Here is a 19,567-nt window from a genome sequence, read left to right as displayed (position 1 = left end):
AAGCAAACAAGAACAAAAGGGAAGAAAAGCTTTGGAAGCAGAGCCTTGGCTCAAGCTTTTGCTTACCAGACTTGAGCAAAAAAGCTCAGGGACAGTGTTCAGGCCTGACTTCAAGCCCTAGAACCAATACACACACACACACACACGCACACACACGCACACACACACACACACACACACACACACACACACACACACACACACACGCGCACGCGCGCGCGCCCAGAACTTCCTCCTCGAATTGGGAAGATGCAGAGATTTATTCCATCATTGCTCTTGAAGCACTGAGGTCGGAGAATTAACTTTCAAAGCAAAGGAAAAGCCAGCCAAAGAGAAAACATGCCAGATCTAGACAGTGCAGACAACAGGACCTGACCGCTTTTACATAAAATTAGTAGAGCTCAGACAAGACTTGAAAACTGAAATAAGCCATACCTTTTTGGATTTATTCTGGAGAGTATATCCTCTGTACCAACCTGTAATAGAATAAGAGGATATAAAACATTATATGTTTTCTGGTACAACATAAACACATCGCCAGTATATTGTTCTCTGCACTAGCAATTGTGAGACAATTAGCATAAAACGTACTAGAAGATGGACAATCTGGCTCACTGTACACCATGATCTATTTTATAACTGCTTTACTCTGTTGTTGGCTGTGGGGTTTGAACTCAGGGCCTGGGTACTGTTTCTGAGTTTTTCTCACTCAAGGCTAGCATTCTACCACTTTGAGCACAGAGCTACTTTAGGTTTTTTTTGTGGTTAACTGTAGAAAAGAGTCCCATGGACTTTTCTGCCCCGGGTTAGCTTTGAAACAGGATCCTCAGGTTTCAGCCTCCTGAGTTAGTTAGGATTACATGTGTGAGCCACCAGCATCCAGCTTGCTTTCTCTCTTTCTCTCTTTCTCTCTTTCTTTCTTTCTTTCTTTCTTTCTTTCTTTCTTTCTTTCTTTCTTTCTTTCTTTCTTTCTTCTCTTTCTTTCTTTCTTTTTCTTCCTTTCTTTCTTCTTTCTTATTAGTAGTACAGCTTGAACCTTAATTCGTCTTCCAATATAGTTTAACAACTCTATTGTGATTTGTTGTATATAAAAAAGAATCAACCACCAAAGCTGAGCACCAGTGAGCACACGCACACACACACACACACACACACACACACACACACACACACACTCTACCCCTTAGGGATAGTGCCAAGGGCCTGAATTCAAGCCCCAGGACTGGCAACAACAATCAGAAAATAGTCACTTGACCTATGCTGTACATGTCATAAATCTGTAAGTATCATAAGCCATCAGTGGCATCCAAAATGTAAAAAGTGTTGCTGGGTGACTCAGGGAGGAGTGGGAGAACTTGTTTGTAAGATTGTGACCTTCTTCAAGGCAGAGGAAAAGATGGCTGGGCTGGAAATACTCCCCTGATTTAGGATGCTATTGTCCAGGAGATCCAGAAAGGAGGACTAAAGGCTGGACATGTCTCCCCAGTTCAGGGACCTGTGCCCATCTGGATGCGCCCAAATTGTCCTTTATGGAGACAGCACAATTAAATACGTCCACAGGGATCTGTTTTTTTGTTTTTGTTTTTTTCACTCAAATGGCTTTTAGATTCATCCACGACGCTGTACATGAGTAATTGCTGAGGAGGGTTTCATTATGCGACTATGCCACAACTGGCTCACTCGCCCTTCCACTGACATACGTTTCTGGAGGTTCCACTTTGGACTGTTAAGAAGACAGAAGGATGGGCATGGTGGCTCATGCCTAGAATTCTAGCTTCTCAAGGGGCAGAGATGATAAGGATTGTGGTTGGAAGCCAGCCCAAGGAAACAAGTGAGTGAAGATATCATCTCAACCAATAACTGGAAAGGTTGGCCTGGGCCAATGACACCAGCTTGGCTGCTGGGGAAGGGTAACAGATCAGGGGATAGAATGGGAAGAAAGCCCAGGGTAAAAGCATGAGATTCTACCCCAAAAAAATAAGGCAGAAAAGAGCTGGGAGTGTGCCTTTAGTAGTAGTGCATTGCCTAGAAAGTACGAGGTCTTGAGCTCAAACCCCAGTACTATACTATATACCCCCAAGAGGAACAGAGCAAAGAAACATTCTAGTAAAGCACTTTGGATGCAGGTTTTCATTTATCCTGGATAAATATGGAGGAGTGGGAATACTGCTAGGTCAGGATTTGTGTATTTCAACTTTATAAGAAAGGGAAAGAGGGGCTGGGAATGTATCCTTGGTAGAGTGCTTACTTCATGCACAAAGCCCTGGGTTCGATTCCTTGGTACCACATACAAAGAAAAAGCTGGAAATGGTGCTGTGGCTTAAGTGGTAGAGCAGTAGCTTTGAGAAAGCTCAAGGACAGTGTCCAGGCCCTGAGTTCAAGCCCCAGGACTGGCAAAAGAGAAAAAAAAGAAGCTGGATGTGGTGGCTCATAGCTGTAATTCTAGCTACTCAGGAGACTGAGATCTGAGGATGATGGTTCAAAGTCAGCCTGGGCAATAAAGATATACAGATGGTGAGACTTATCTCCAATTAATCACTAGAAAATGGGAATCGGAATCAGGGCTGTGCCTCCAGGGGTAGGGCAGTAGCTTGGAGATAAGAGCTCAGGGACAACCCCCAGGCCTAGAGTTCAAGCCCCATGACCCACAGGAAAAGAAAATAAAAGAAAAGAAATTGAAAGTAAGAAAGATAATAAAAAAAGAACAGGAAGAGAAAGGAGAATTCCTATGGAATGAACATTAATCCTATAAAGGAACAGCCTCAGAGCTACACAGCAACATCCTTCTAATCTGCCTCATTGAAGATGCCTCTGAGACAAGCTAGAGCCACGTGTGAAACATCACAGCCTTTCTCATCACTCTCCTCTCCCTGCCATCTCCCCAGACACATTATTCACCTCAGTTACCCACTCACTCTAAATGAGTTGCTGCCATGTCTAAAGGTTCCACACACCAAGCTTGGTGAATACATTCGAACAGAAGCCAGGAAAGCAAGCCACACACAATGGTTCAAGTCTTAAACCTGACTCAATCCTGGGAAGGAAAACAACCCAGGCACAGAACACATAAACAAATGAAATTTCACACAGGGCTCAAAGTTAGCAGGAATGAAAGAGTACAAGAGAAGGCCTGGCCTGTGGGGACAGAGCTGGGCCAGAGAAGGCTAGAAGATCCTGGGGAGGGGGGACCCATGGGGAGGGGGAGATTTACATGACTAACGTGGCAGTTCATTCATGAAATATAAAAACACTATTGAACTCCAACGCCAGACATTGTCTTCACGGAGGAAGGAAACAGTCCATAAACAAGTCCATAAACAAGAGTCTTTAATGATAGCTGCTGTGTTTAGGAGAGGCTGAGGGTGTTACTTTTTTTTCCTTTGGAGGATTACAGATCTAGTCTGTCCTAGGAGAGATCCTGAGGTTCAGCTGGCCCACCGTCTCTGCCCAAGGGAACCTGAGGGCTTTACCCAGCCCCAGGGGATATAACCTTTAACCTTGGCCTAATTAAGCTACCAGACCCAGACACTTAAAGGGAAAAAAAAAAAAGGATTTCACACCTGCTCCTCCTCTGTTGGCCCCGTTGGTCCCTCCTCCCCTCCCCAGGTAGCTTGGAGTCAGCAGCTCCCACCCTGGGATGTCGAAAATAAACAGGAAAATAGACAGGAAGTGCAAAGATGCAAAGATGGTGATGAAAGATAATTGCATTTTTTTTTGCACCCTCTTGTGTGAGATGAATCAGTCCTGCAGGCTAAGGACCTTAAATAGTACTCTTTAGCAGCAAGCAGGTGGGCCTCCTGGAAAATTTTTTTGACCTTGGAACTCACTGAAATCTAACACCATTACCAGAAAAGAAAAATGAAAATAAAACCATACCCAAATGTGGCCACTCCCCCATCATTCCAGTCACTTGGAAGGATTTTGGTTTGAGGCTAACCCACACAAAAATTTAACAAGCCTTCATCTCGACCAATAAGCCAGGCATGGCGGATCCTACCTGTCCATTCTCAGCCCTCTAGGAGGCTACAGATAGAAGGATATTGGTCAGAGGCCAGATCTGGGAAAACTCAAAAGACCCTACCAGAAAAGTAAACAGAGCAAAAAGGCAAAGGCATGGCAAGGACTGGAGCGCCGGCCTAAGCAAGCAGATGCCTGGCATCAATCCCCAGTATTGCCGAAGGAAACAGGAAAGGAACTGGAAAAGAAGAAGAAGAAGAAGAAGAAGAAGAAGAAGAAGAAGAAGAAGAAGAAGAAGAAGAGGAGGAGGAGGAGGAGGAGGAGGAGGAGGAGGAGGAGGAGGAGGAGGAGGAGGAGGAAGAAGAAGAAGAAGAAGAAGAAGAAGAAGAAGAAGAAGAAGAAGACGACGACGACGACGACGACGACGATGACGACGACGACAACGACAAAGAAGAAGAAGAAGGGGGGCCGGGAGTTTGGCCTAGTGGTAGAGTGCTTGCCTAGCATGCATGAAGACCCAGGTTCAATTCCTCGGTACCACATACATAGAAAAAAGCCGGAAGTGGTGCTGAGGCTCAAGTGGTAGAGCTCTAGCCTTGAGAAAGTCCAGGACAGTGCTCAGGCCCTGAGCTCAAGCCCAGGACTGGCAAAAAAAAAAAAAAAAAAAAAAAAAAAAAAAAAAGAAGAAGAAGACGACAAAGAAGAAGGAGGAGAAAGAGGAGGAAGAGGAGGAGGAGGAGGAGGAAGAAGAGGAGGAAGAGGAAGAAGAAGGAGAAGGAGGAGAAGGAGAAGGAGAAGGAGAAGAAGAAGAAGAAGAAGAAAAGAAAAAAGATTGGCTGACAAGGCTGGAGATGCAGCCTTGGTTGTAAGGGAGCCTTGGGGGGGGAGAAGGGTCCCCGTAGCCACTGGACTCCCTCAGCACACAGCCACTGCATGACCACAAAATTCTAGGAAAAAACTGAGAGTGCAAAAGAAGGAGTGACATTGTCTAAAAAGAAATGTACTCTTTACATGACTTACGTAACAGTAAGCCCTTTGTACATCATCTTTATAGTAACAATAAAACAATAAAAATAAAAAAGGAAGGTGGTTTTCAACTTTCAGTTTTTGCAGACACCCAAGTGTAGCCCTCAAAACACTACAGAAAAAAATAAAAAAGGTCTGTCTTGGGGTTTCAGTCCGAGGACTAGGTGGTGTCCCTTAGCTTTTTCATTCAAGAGTGGAGCTCTACCATGTAAGCCACACCTCCACTTCTGACTTTTTGCTAGAGGTAAACTTTCCTGCCCAAGCTGGCTTCAACCCAGGACCCTCAGCTCCAGATCCAGAGTAGCTGGGATTGCAGGCGTGAGTCACCAGTGCCGGGCTCCACGTACATTTGATGGCTTACTTACGTGGAAGTGAAGGTCTCTTTACAGAGGCCCTGTGATGCACTCATCAGCCTGCTTTAGGAAGTACACAGTGAACTTTGTGACCCTCAGGAGAGGACCAGGTTACAAGGCTGTAGTTGACAGGGCAAGAGGGCCACAGAAACAGGAGTCACACTGGCTCCTCAGGAGGCTGGAAGCTGCAGCTCTGGTTTTTCTCTCTGGTTATGAACACTGTTAGTTTAAAAGAATGAAGGCGCTGGTCTCTAATGCCTCATTATACCAAACTTCTTGTTTCTCCCCACACTCCTACCTCTGCCTCTCTTCCTATTTTTTTTTTTTTTTTAAGGTCCCAGGACCAGGTTTCAACTTTGGTATCTGTTGCTTTTGCTCACTGCCTAGCTCTCTACCAACGAAGCCATACCAAATCCCCCTGTCTCCCAACTCTCCCCTTGTTTTAGGTCCAGTTCCTAAGTCTTGACACTGATGTTCTTGCCCTGGAACCAGCCACAGCTTACTTCTGGCTTTTTGCTGATTAGTTAGGAGATAAAAAGCCTCTCAGATTTGACTCTCTGGTCTGGCTTTGAACCATGATCCTCAGATTTCAACCTCTGAGTAACCAGGATTCCAGGTCTGTGCTCTCCCTTTTCATTTTATCTTGTTAACTTCCCGCCCAAAATTGAATACAGCAGCCAAGTGCCAGCAAAGTTTCTTCTGGTGGCCCACGGTAGACGGGAGAAGTTGGCACAGCCTCCTCAGAACCAGCCTGGGGTGGAGGTGGGGGACCATCTGGCCCCTATGTTGGGGTGGGGAGGGAGACAGAGCCAGGGTCCCCTGGGAAAGGAACCCCCTGCACTCTCAGTCACGTGTTCTATGGTCTGTCAACACTGCCTCTGGTTTACCAATTCCCTTCATGTTTTTTCTCTGGGTGACTCTCTTGACTGGCAGCCGTGAGCTCTGCTTGCTGAGTTTAACCTTCTTCTTCCAGGATGCATTTCTCTCATTCAGCAAAGCCAGAATGACAGGACACGGTAGGTTTTTTTTCCTGTTTTTTTTTTTTTTTAAATGAGCCTCACCAATGAATCAGCAGCATCTCACTTCTCTATGGCCTCCCGTCAGTGTAGTTTGCAAAGACAAAGCAGAGAGTTAGAGAGGGATGAGTAAAGACTCAATCTCGGGGCTGGCAACCAAATCCAGGGCCCTGACTAATCTCTTATGAGGGATGGGTGCATTGTGGGCAAGATCTGCAAGGGAGGTGGGTCCAGAGAACCCACCCCAAAGTAGACACATTCCAGACGCTGGCAAACTTGTCCAAAACTATTTAAAAAGTAATAGGGAGAATGTCTAGAATCCCGGTTACTCAGGGTCCCACCATAGGAGGACTGCTTGAATCCAGCGTAGACAATACATTGAAAGAAAAGAAAAAGAAGACCTAGCACTGGTGGCTCACGCCTGAAATCCTAGCTACTCAGGAGGCTGAGATCTGAGGATCAAAGCCAGCCTGGGAAGGAAAGTCCTGGAGACTCTTATCTTCAATTAACCACGAGAAAACTGTACGTGGCACAGTGGATCAGAGTGCTAGAGCACTAGCCTTGAGCAGAGACAGAAGCAGAAGCAGGAAGAGAAATACATACCCATTTGTCCTCCATTCCAAACCTTCCTTGGAGACTTTGACCTCACACCTGTTGTGAGTGTTGTGAGGCCTTGCAATGGGACAGGATACCTAGGCAGTACATAAAAATTGTGTATCCATGTGGCTGGCTGAGCAAGCAAGAGGTCTGAAGACAGCCATGGGGGGCAGAGGGGAGCTCAGGGTAGAAGGAGCTGCTTTCCCACTCCTCGCCCTTCCTGACCTGCTGATTCCAACTCAAAATCCTCCATCAGCCAACAGCAAGGCATTCCCCAGGCACCTTTGTTCTGGGGCCGAGCTGGCCTTCTCAGCTGTGTGGGCAGTGGGCGAAATGGGTCAACTCCAGTGCCAGTTCTTGATGACCTAACAGGCGGCTTACCACCTAGAGGGGAGTTCCAGCTTCTCCATAGAATGTTCTGTAGATGCCTGGACCCATTAATGCACATTTTAAGACGATTCGGGAGACAGACTCCACTTTATCTCAGAAAGCAGAAATAGGAGAAGACATTCTCTTTCTTATAAGTCTATGAAGCTGGTGTGGTAGTATGCTGGTAACCCGAGCGAGGCTACCCCAAGGCAAAGCCAGCTCAAGGCCCAGGACTGAAAAACAAAAACAAAAACCCAAGCTGTAGGGCCCATGGCCATTCATATTGAGAGAGCAGGTCATAGCAGGGGTGGACTGAGAGTCACAATAAACTTCCCATTATTCTCACTAGTAGCCGGCCAAATAGATAAATCTAGACCCCAGTGGCAGCTAATTTCTAGCAAACTTTTATTTATTTTTTTCACCAGCCTGGGGCTTCATGCATGCTAGGCAAGCACGCTATTGCTAAGCCAAATTCCAGGCCCCAAGTAAACTTTTAGATTGAAAACAAATCTTTTGTGTGTGATTGTGGGGCTTGAACTCAGGCCTGGGTGTTGTCCCTGAACTTTTTTGCTCAAGGATAGGGCTTTACCACTTTGAGCCACAGCACCACTTCTGGTTTTCTGGTGGTTAACTGGAGATAAGAATCTCATGGACTTTCATGCCCTGCCTGGCTTTGAACCATGATCTCAACTTCCTAAGTAGCTGGAATTACAAGTGTGAGTCACCAGCACTTGGGACTGGATGGACTTTTAAGAACAAATTCTTCAAATCAGTTTTGTTCCTTGAATTGTTGGTCTCTTGTACGGAGGACTCTTGGTCATGGTTGATGAACAGTTTTAAAATTACAAAATCAAAACTAAGGAGAAAAAGGAACAAAACCAACTTTAAGATTCCCAAAACAACAGGATGTGAAAATTCATGTTTTGGGTATTTTGATTTTCTGGTTTTGGTTTTGTATAGGTACTAGGGTTTGACATCAGGGCCTTGTGCTCTTTTTTGGCTTTTTCACTCACGGCTGCCATGCTTCCAGTCTAACATTTTGTTGTTTAATCGAAGGTGGAAATTCTACATACTTTTCTGTCCAGGCTGGCTTCAAACTGAGATCCTTCAGATCTCAGCCTCCTGAGTAGAGCCAGAATTACAAGCATGAGCTCCCGATGTATTCTAAAACTTATCTTTTTCAATCAGACATTCTTCAGAAAGTTAGCTACCTTTGGCACATCATGTGAGTCAACACAGGATGCTATCACAGTGCCTCAGAAAGATAATGGTTACACCTCACCTAAAAAAATCCAACTTCCTGGGACAAAGTTCGTGACCCCCTCACTTACATTCCCCTGCACACCAAGGCCTCCATAAGGAGATTCAACATGTACAGGACTCAACTGAGCTCCTATCTGACTCCTAACTTTTCACATGACAGGGTGAGCGCCTGATCCAAAAGCCTACACTCGGACAAAACCTAAAACTTGTGTAGCTCTGAAATGAAGTTCACACAGTAGAAAATTCCACACTGGCTTCACTGAACAGATGACAGCAGTACCATTCAGATGCACGGAAAAGATGTTGAACTCTAAAATGACTTGGCGGCTCTGTGGTGGAGGTGCACAGAAAACATCAATGAATTTCAAGCTTAGCCTCAGCCCCGGCATGTACTTCTTGTGGAACCCAAAATACTTCCGGTATTTCAGATAATACGATCCTCCACTTTTGTTTTATAAGAGTGTATTTCTTGCCTCAGAAACTTTTTTGCTAGCCTTGCTCTATACACAACCACCCTGGTAAACTGAGGGCCTTCTGTCCGTTATATTTTTTTGCATTTCTTCCAGCTTTCCCTGCTCGCCCGGTTTCTCTAGTTCTGACGTTTGTGCTGTCCTCTGTGTCTTCAACTGTGTCCTCTATGAGAACTAAGTCACCCTTTACACGGTATCTCATTTTCTTGTTTCCATAGGGCCTTATTGTGTTGTATGTGGCTGGCAAGGTCCAGAGTCCAGGGTCCAGGGAAGAGAGAAACTGAGGCCCCTCCTACACTTCTGGGGAAAGAAACATTGGCTCTGCCTTGTGACCCTTATCACCTGGGGTTCTGAGTTGCCAAGGCCTTCCACTTCATTCATAGCAGACTTTTGCCAAGCTCTTCCTCCACTGTGTCAGGTTGGCCGAGGCAGGCACTGGCTGGGCCTTTAGGCAGCTACCTTCTTGAGGAGTCACTCATTCAACCACAGGGCAGGAAACAGCCAAGGAGAGTCCCCCGGGGCTGTGATGTTGTGGATTGTGGCAGATAACTATTTCTTTACATAGGGCTGGCCTGGCTTCCTCACCTTCCTAGAACAGCTTAGACAGCTCTGGTGTGCATATCTCAGAGGCAGGGCGGGTCCAGGGCAGATTGTGCACGGGGAGAGGCAGGACACCAGGACAGGAAGTTGTGAGAATCAAACCCCAGGGCCAAAAAAACCCTACAAAAAACCCCCATGCCAGATTACTTTGACAGTGGGACTGGCAGTACCACCAGTCTGGCAGTATCATGGGTGTTCCCATTTTGTTTATTTGTTTTAAAGGAAGACAGGATGGGGGAGGCGGAACTGAACATGAGCTATTATTACTCAGCATTTCCTTTGACTCTACCATTGGCAGAGAAGTCCTGCCCTCAGTCCCGAAGTGCTTGAAGAGAAAAAAAGAGAAAGAAAGAAAGAAAGAAAGAAAGAAAGAAAGGAATTTCGAGATTCCAGCCAAGAACTCTAAGTACTTAGCAGATACAAAAACCTGCCTCTGAGCATCTGGCAAGGTGGACACTTTTGAAAAATTAATCCTGTAAAATGGAATCCAATTTCATTCTCTGTCTATGAAGCTGACATGCCACTTGGTGGTCACTGAACAAAAGAAGCTCGCCATGTGGCCTCAGTTCCAGCCTTCCCCCCAACCCTGGTGTGGGGCCACACTAAAGGAAGTATTGGGGCAGGCGAGGGGGCACAGCAGACGTTCTGTGGTGCCAGTCAGCATGTAGACTGGCTTCTTGTTGGCAGAATCCAATCCCCTGTCCACCACACTCAAGATAAAATTTGGTGCTGCTGACCGTGTTTGTCTGATGAGGCCAACACTTCCCATAAGCACAATATACTAGGAGCCCTGCATTGTGGGTACAGAATCAGACTCAAGTAGAGCTGTGTTTATATGAAATGTTCCCAAATCTGAAACATGATGAGTACAGACATGTGGCCCAAGTGGAAAGTTATATACCATCACAAAATCATTAAAAAATAGTGTACAAATCCTCATGTTACCATTGACTCATGCCTATAATTCTAGCTGCTCAGAAGGCTGAGATCTGAAGGCGGTGGGTGGTAAGCCAATCCCAGCAGGAAAGTCCATGAGACTCTTCTCTCCAGTTAACCAGCCAAAAATCCCAGAAGTAGAAGTGTGGCTCAAGTGGTAAAGTGCCAGTAAAAGTGAAGAGACAGCACCCTGAATTCAAGTACCAGCACAAATACACACACACACACACACACACACACACACACACACACACACACACACACACACACATTACCTCAGGCTATGTACCTGAGATACCTTTAAACAATAATGAAGCTGTGTGGACACCTACGGCCTGTCACCCATATATCTCATTCTTTACATTCTGTATGCTAGGGACACAGAAAATGAGAAAAGAATCCTCAGAATATAAAGGTATTAGCTGGGTGCCAGTGGCTCACGCCTGTAAACCTAGCAGCTCAGGAGGCTGAGATCTGATGATCAAGGTTCAAAGCCAGCCTGGGCATGAATGTCCATGAGGCTCTTATCTCTAAACCACCAGAAAACCAAAAATGGCACTGCAGTTCAAGTGGTAGAGCACTAGCCTTGAGCTGAAGAGCTCAATGCCCAGGCCCAGAGGTCAAAGCCCCACGACAAAACAAAAACAAAAACATACATATATATGAAGGTATTATCAACTTTATTTTGGATCAACATTAATATTCTATCCTTCCTGATTTATGATCAACACAGGACAGATAGAAAGATAACACACACATATGACATATGTATGCACACACATGACAAATGCATGCATACACACATGACATACACACAATAACATGTCAGTGAAGAACTGACTACAAGTTAGATGAGATCTACACAAGGCCAGACCCACCAAAGGCCAGCGCAATATCATGGCTGCTTTCCTGTGAAGTGTCTGTGGATTTGAGAGAAGATTTCTACCTGAGTATGGCAGCTCACATCTGAAATCCCAGCATGTGGGGGGTGGAGGTGGGAGGACTGTGTATTCCACTCGGGAATATACAGTGAGTTCCTGGCTAGCCTGTGCTACATGGTGAGACCTAGACTATCAAAGAAGAAGGCCTGGGAGAAGGTCGATGGAGAAGAGGGAAGGAGAGGGAGAAGGGAAAGAGAGATCAGGAATGGGAGGAGGGCTGGAATTAAGAACTTGGACTATTATCAATGAGTTGTGGATAACTTCAGACAAAATAGTATGCCATAAAACATCCCTACAGAAGAGGACGACGACGACCACAACAACAAAGACTCAAAAAACACAAAATAGGAGTTGGAATTGTTCAACCCAATTCAAAAACAGTAAGCATATTACAAGAAGTCTCAGAATATATGAAGCGAACAACCAGTCTTACTGTAGAGACACAGTCATGGCAGATTTAACACCATTCAATGTGACAAGAAGGAGAAAGAGGAAGAGGAGGAAGAGGAAGAGGAGGAGGAGGAGGAAGACGATGAAGAGGAGAAGGAGGAGAAAGAAGAGGAGGACGAAGAGGAGGAAGAGGAGAAGGAGGAGAAAGAAGAGGAGGAGGAAGAGGAGGAAGAGGAGAAGGAGGAGGAGGAGGAGGAGAAGGAGAAGAGGAAGGAAGAAGAAAGAAGGAAGAAGAAGAGGAAGAGTAGGAGGAGGAAGAGAAGGAGGAGGAGGAGGAAGACAGAAGTAGCAAGTAAGAAATTTATATCCCAATAATCCCTAAATATACATTCTTTGCAAGCCTGTGTGGGTGAGTTATACAACTCATCACACACATTGTACCTGTGCAGTGAAACATGCTCCCACAGGGGCCCTGTGAAGCTCCCTGCTCCCCTGACAGTGAATGAGGGCCTGGTGGAATTTGAGGGACAGTGATTTCACAAGCCAAAGTCCTAGAATGATCTACCCATTGTCCCAAATATCTCAGCGATTTGGAATTGGAATTGTTTGGAATTGACACTGTGGTGGTCAGGATGAAAGGAAAGTGGGAGAATGGGATAGGCAGAATCCACACAGCCCTCTCTGTCTTCTCTCCACCCGAGGGAGTTACTGGATTGCACTGAACTGTGTGTGCAGGGAGAGATAATACAGAACCAGGCTCTCTGCCAAAGGTACCGGAGAGTCTGTGGCCAGAGACTCTTGTGCAAGTAGGTGGATGATTTAGCTCAAATTTTTATGGCCAAAGCTGGCTTCCTTTCCTCCAGACTTTCTGTCCCTGACCTGTGTATGGAGGAAGGGAGCCCATCTCACTCCTGCCCCAGCTCTCACAGGAGACCTTGACCCTACTGAAGGCTCTCTGCTTCCATCCTCAGCTCCAGTGGCCCGGATGCACTCTTGGGGTTGACTACAGCCTGGGGTGGGCTGGGTGGGTCCCCGGGCCTGGCCACGCAGGTTCCCTTTACGTTAACCAGAAGCACTGTGCTAACAGCCTGACCTACTTGGAGGAACTATGTCACAGTCCTGACCTAATTCTCTGAAGAAAGAATCTTCTTCTTTGTTTTGAATTTGAACTCAGGGCTCTGCTATTCCTTAGCTTTTTCCCACTCAAGGCTGGGGCTCTACCACGTAAGCTCCACCTCCAGCTTTTGGCCAGTTGACTGGAAATAAGAATCTCATGGACTTTCCTTCAGACTCCTGAGAAGCTAGGATTGCAGGGGGAAGCCACTGGTATCTGGTCTACAAAGACACTCTTCATCAGCCACATATCCTTGTGGCTACTACAAGCCAAAGGCCCTGTGCAACGCCCCTGGCCAGCTCCACACACAGTGGCAGAGACCCTGACTGCAAGTGTTCACTCCTGGATCAGCTGGCTGTGCTGAAAACACCTATAACACAAGGTGTGTCCCTGGAGAACTTCCCAGATTGCTTAAGGGAGGCTATGGGGTGTCTTCTCATCATTAGTAGCAAGAAATTCTGCTATTTTCACTTTGCCTTGTCTAGCAGGATGCCTGCCACACTCACCTTCATACATCTCCAGAATGTGGACCGTGTCACCGATCTGCAAGGACAGCTCCACATCTTGAGAAGCGTTGTAGTTGTAGATCGCTAGACATGAGAGAAAGAAAAAAGGGAGAAATGAAAATGCATGCCAGCCAACAGCACAGCCAAAGTAGGAACCCTTGTATTCAATGCACAACCCTCTGTTAGATACCTTTGAGTGAACCCCTTTCCAAATGGACTCTAGACCCCCATTTCCACCACCCAGTACACATTGATCGGTTGCTTACTACATACATTCTGTCTTAAGAGCTGGTGACAGAGTGAGAAAATGTATAGAGTCCTTATTCCCAGGGACTCTCACAATCTTGTGGGAAGAAGAAACATTGCAATGGGATCACAGGGGCTGGGAGTTTGGCCTAGTGGTAGAGTGCTTGCCTAGCATGCACGATGACCCAGGTTCCATTCCTCGGTACCACATACATAGAAAAAAGCCAGAAGTGGTGCTGAGGCTCAAGTGGTAGAGCTCTAGCCTTGAGAAAGTCCAAGGACAGTGCCAGGCCCTGAGCTCAAGCCCAGGACTGGGGGGGGGGGGGGAGGAAGAAAGAAAGAAAAAATGGAATCACAGAAATACCTGTTAAAATAAGGTAAGTGTTATGAAAGAATAAACCACACTAAAAGGAGACTCCATTGTGGGGCTCTGAAATGTCAGTAAGCCTAGATTCTGGGGAAGGAGAAGGGGCACAGTCCCTTAGCTTTCCTGACCAAGTATTTAAGGGCTGAAGGCCACAAACGGGTGCCCTATTCCCTGTTGTAGCAGAAAGGACAGAAAGCCCAATGCAAAGCGGGCACCTGGTCTGGTACTAGACACCCCGAGGAGCAGGGCTGGTCCCCCACTTTCAGATCAAGACAACTTCAGGCACCGCAATGAGATTAGAAATGATGGGCAGTTGTGGAGAACAGCAGACTAGCTCACAATGGGAAAAGAAGACGAGAGCTTTGCATCTATTATTTAACCTCAAATTGTAGATGACTAATAAGCACACAAATATATATTCAACATTGTTAGTCATAGGGAAATGCAAATTAAAACCACAATCAGATACCACTCCACACCAACCAGAATGACTATAATAAAAAGAACACTTAGAGGCACAGAGTAAGAATGTGGGGTAACCCGAATACTTGTACATGGCCAGGAGGGATTAAAAAAGTGTGTGTGTGGTGGGGGGGGGGGAATTAAAGTGAATGTACTAAATGCCACATCCAAAAAGTTATTAAGACCCCCCCTCTGGAAACCAACTGGCAGCTTCTTCACTTGCCAGCCTGCCCACTAGCCCTTCCGGTGCCCATACCATAACTTGAACTCAGGGTCAGGGTTCTATCCCTTAGGTTCTTCCACTCAAGGGTGGACAGAGCTTTACCACTGAAGCCACAGCTCCACTTCCAGCTCTTTGCCAGTTGATTGAGGAGGCTCAATGAAACCATATTTACCCAAAAACTTTATCTAGAAGTTCCTAACAGTTCTGGGGAGGAGGGGTACAGAATGGCTCCCCACATCAAAAGACATCCATACCTCATCCCCAGATTTGATGTGTATGTGTTACCTTAAATGGCCAAAAAGGAACAGTTCTCCTTTAGGGCGAGGCCTAAATGCAACACTGGGAAGAGAGAAAAGGGCGGAGTCTGGAGACACAGAGAAGCAGTCACTGGAAGATGGAAGCAGACACTGGAAAGGTGACCTGGGGTCAAGGACTGCCAGAAGCTACCAGAAGCTGGGAGATCCTGGAACAGAGGAGCACAGGTCTGCCCACACCCTCTTTTCAAACCTCCCAACTCCAGATTGGGTGATAATAAATTCCTGCTGCTTCAAGCCAATGAGTTCGTGGTCATTTGTAACAACACTCACAGGAAACCAACACACCAGCCCTGAGCAAGAACAGCACATGAGCCCTGAGAGAAGGGGAAAAATAGGGTTCAGTCACCACTTGCTATCTTTGTTATGTAACCCCACAGCCATATAGCATAGCCAGGAGCTGCTCAGATCCCTTGCACAGAACCCCAAAGCATTCCCTCATATGATTTGTGCGTGTATTCACTTGTTTATGCTGGTATGAGGGCTTGAAATCATGGTGGAAGCCCTATCACTTGAACCATGGCTCCAGTCGAGCATTTTGCTAGTTAATTGGAGATAAGAGTCTCAGTCTTTTTCTGCCCTCTTGAGTGGCTAGGATTACAAGTGGGAGTCACATGCCTCTGGGTCTCTCATGTCTCCTAAATCCTCTCTAGATTACGTACAGCATCTAGTGCAATGCAAATACTACGTATATTGTCATTGTTTAGGAAATAATGGTCAGGGAAAAAATATCTACACACATTCAAGACAGGAACAATTGGTTTTCTATTATTTTGTTGTGTTTTGCTACAGAGCCCAGGCCAGCGTCAATCACAATCACACAGGCTGTTTGCCTTAGATACCTGAGTGGCAGGATGACAGGAATGTACCAACACACCCAGCTTTGAAACTTTTCTTCTCATTCTATGTGTTGTTAATGGAGTATGACTGAGCAGTAAAAAGGAGGGTAAACAGACCCTCGCTACAGCATGGATGCTAAATGGAGGTCACTAGAGATCACATGTCTTCTGATTCCTTTACAGGTGACTCTGTCAGGAGCACAGAAGACGATCAACTGCTTGCAGTTGGAATTGGATAGTGAGCAACGTAGCTTCTCCGGAGCTTTTACAGGAGGCAGAAATGTCCCTGAATAGATTGTGGTGACCCAGTTTCCTGAAAACCTCTGAACAGTGAAATGTACATGGATGGTATGGTCTGTGCATCTATGAAAAGGCGATTTTTTTTTAAAAGGAGATATTTCTTCTCTCTACTGCTGAACGATCTATATTCTTCTCAGATGGAAAGCCACCTTCGAGCTTCATCTGTAGACAATGAATTCAGAATAAGGATGGGGGGGGGCATGGCAGGGATTGTCTGGAATGCAGAAGGAGGAATAAGTTCAACCCCTTCTTCATCTGACTACTGATTCACTGGGGTGTGTTTCCCATGTCATTTGTGTCATCCCCCATCCTCCATCCATCCATCCACTGCCTTCCCCACACACGGCTCCTTCCACACCCACTTGCAGATGGAAACCAGAAGCAGGGAGGTCACCGTCACAAGGTCTGTGGGTGCCAGCCTCATCTCTTCCTGCCTCTTAGTCACTGGGAAATAATCAGAGACTCTTAAAGGCAAAACCTGCCACAGGCACAAACACCTCCCAACACTGTAGGAAAACACATAGGAGCGTGTGCATATGCACACAAGCACACCGGTGTGCCACACTGAGGATTTTCCTGAGATCCTTCATTTCTAAGCCTGTTCATTAGTGTTCCAAAGACCATGCACCCTCCTGCCTTTTGTTATCCACCTTTGCCTCTGTCGTTAGCCAAATTCACCCTGTACTCTAGTCAGGGCTCCAGTGACCATCCCTACTTTCTCTACTGCATTTGTGCATTTGTGGTTAACTACAGCAATGTGCAACTGTTCTTTCTTTTTTTTTTAATAACAATCCAAATCTCCCATTCACAATTCATCTCAACAGAGGGCTTCCTGGGACCTGCAGGGCTCTTTCCTCTCTGAACTCCACAGCAAGGATCCTCCAGGGGTAGTTTGTCTCTGAACTAGCCAACAATCTGCTGGATTTGGCTGTCACCAATGAGAACGGGAGGAAGCCCTCGTGGATGGGACCTGGCTACATGTCACTTGTCTGCGCATGACAACCATGCCAGCTCGACCCAAAGATGCAAAATGTTCAACGAATATTTCATTCATTTTGTTTTCTTTATTTTGGGGGCCAGAGACAGGGCTTGAACTCAGGGCTTGGATGCTCTCTCAGCTTTTTCACTCAAGGCTAACACCATACTACTTGAACCACAGCTTCATTTCTGGCTTTTTTTTTTTCTTGGTTAATTGGAGACACGCCTCTCATAGACTTTTCTGCCTGGGCTCAGATCTCAGCCTCCTGAGTAGCTAGGACTATAAGCATGGCCATTCTGGTTTCTTGTCTCAAATCCACTGAATAGTCGTGTTATTTACCACATCTTCCTCAAACACACTTCTGCTTTCCTACTATGAGGCAGGCATGGTCTCAGCGCTCAGAAAAGGGACACCAGAATCACCTCTCCTGTGTCTCACAGCCTGGGAAGGAGAGTCTGTGAAATGCTTATCTCCAATGAACAACCAAGAAGCCTAATCACTTATGTGGCTCAAGTGGTAGGCGGCATGCTAGTCTTAAGCATAAAAGCTCAGAGACAGTGCCACGAATTCAAGCTCCAGGACTGGCACCCAACCAAACAAGGAAATGTTACCTCTCCTGCTGCTCTACTGCTCGGTTTTCAAGAAAGAATATCTGATATGCCAACCAACAGAATATGTCCAGGAGAAGCACCCAGCGAGCCCATTGCTTCAACAGTGGCTTTCCCGAGAGAGCAGTTCAATGCTCAACAAGTCTGCAATCTGCCTCGTGTCACTGCACAGACATTTCAGACAGACTCTGGCAATCCCCAAGTCAGCATCCACCGGAGCCAGCCCTTGTCTTAGAGCTGCCCCCTCCCCATCTCTGTCCTGGCTGCCCCGTGGGTTTTCTCTGCGTGGAGAGCCTGCTTCCACCATCTACAGGTGGAGGTTCACCATCAAGAAAGAAAGCTGAGACGCAGCCTGCAGGCAGCCAAGCCGTTAGGTTGTTCCATTCTTTGCACTGGACTGGGATGAGCTAGGATGCCCAAGCCTTCCAATAGTCGAGAAGCCCAGACTGCCCTCATTAACTGAGAATGTGAGCTGCAGACCCCAGCTCAGGCTGGAGCACACAGCAGCCTGCGAGACTGGTGCTATTTTGAGGACGGGAATACAGTGCATGAACTTGATGTAAATAAACTGGAAACATTCATCCATCCCTCTCCCATCCAGCCATACCCCCACCTCTGCCCCTGACCACCACATTCTTGCTGTCTACTAACAGAACTTCTTTTGGGTTGTTTTCACCCTAGGACATGCACAACTAGAGAGAAAGCCAGAGAAAGGGAAAACGGAGGAAAAACTTGAGGTTTTACATAAAACTGAATTCAAGACTCCACAGGCCATTTTCACACTGGATAATTTTCAGTGACTTGGTCCAGACCTGGACTAGATGACTCTGAAGAACCTCTGACCTTAATGCTGTGATTCATGAGGTGACAATCCAGCCCAGAGAGAGAGAGCGAGAGCGAGAGCGAGAGAGAGAGGAGAGAGAAAGAGACACACACACACAGACATGGGGGGGGGGAGCTGTGCTGCTTAGAATTGGCAGGCACCATCACAATCTCTTGTTTTGTCTGTGGAAATTAAACAAGAAAAGGGGGGTTGCTGTATATAAATCTCCTCCCCAGCTTCTTGGTACAAGGTTGAAATTCTTCCCTAAGTGGCTTTGTGTTTGTGTCAGGGCAGTGTAATTTTATAGAGCTAAACAGACAAACCAGTGTGTCTAAAATGCAACACAGTCTATATTTTACCAAACCCATTACTTGGCTTTCACTTTCTTACTATATATTTATTATTATATGAGAGTGGGGGAGGGAAGGAGAAAGAAAAGCAAGTTGAAGTCTTGGGATTACGCAATAAGAAGCCAACACAACAGACAGACTTCCCAGCTAGAAATAGGATGGTTTGGATGTTGGAACGTCTGGATTGCTAGTAATAAATCTTGCTAATGAATTAGGTTCTTTCACAAAGCCCCAGATTATGACTCTCTGAAGAAGTACCAAAACACTTCATCTTTTATTAGTCATCAGATGGAATCTACAAATGAAAAAGATCCAGCAAATGCAGAAGTTTCTAATTTCAGTCTTGTACAATTCAGAATATTAAGATGACTTGGACTTTTTCATGACCAGGTTGATCTGACCAGTTTTGATCACAAAGTTCTACAGAACTAACGAGGAGGCATAATTGACTGTTCGTTTCATTTTATTTTTCTGTGTACTGGTACTGGTGCTTAAACTCAAGGTCGTGTGCTTTTAAC

At 46.1% G+C, this 19,567-nt stretch overlaps 1 protein-coding gene across 1 annotated transcript in view; it reads right to left on the bottom strand.

The window, feature by feature from the left end:
* The window catches only part of Dock5 (dedicator of cytokinesis 5), a 134,117-nt gene that overhangs the window by 83,456 nt on the left and 31,094 nt on the right, over positions 1–19,567 (bottom strand). The window contains exons 2-3 of the mRNA XM_090353619.1: positions 13,539–13,622; positions 436–476 (exon numbers count right to left, since the gene is read on the bottom strand). Coding sequence (XP_090209745.1) covers positions 436–476; positions 13,539–13,622 — 125 coding nt within the window. The remainder of the gene's footprint in view (positions 1–435; positions 477–13,538; positions 13,623–19,567) is intronic.

Source organism: Megascapheus bottae, chromosome 20 (assembly GCF_031878675.1).
Source record: "Megascapheus bottae isolate mThoBot1 chromosome 20, mThoBot2.hap1, whole genome shotgun sequence".
NCBI lineage: Eukaryota > Metazoa > Chordata > Mammalia > Rodentia > Geomyidae > Megascapheus > Megascapheus bottae.
The sequence above is the reverse complement of the archived record's forward strand: the minus strand, read 5'-3'. Positions and strand labels throughout refer to the sequence as shown.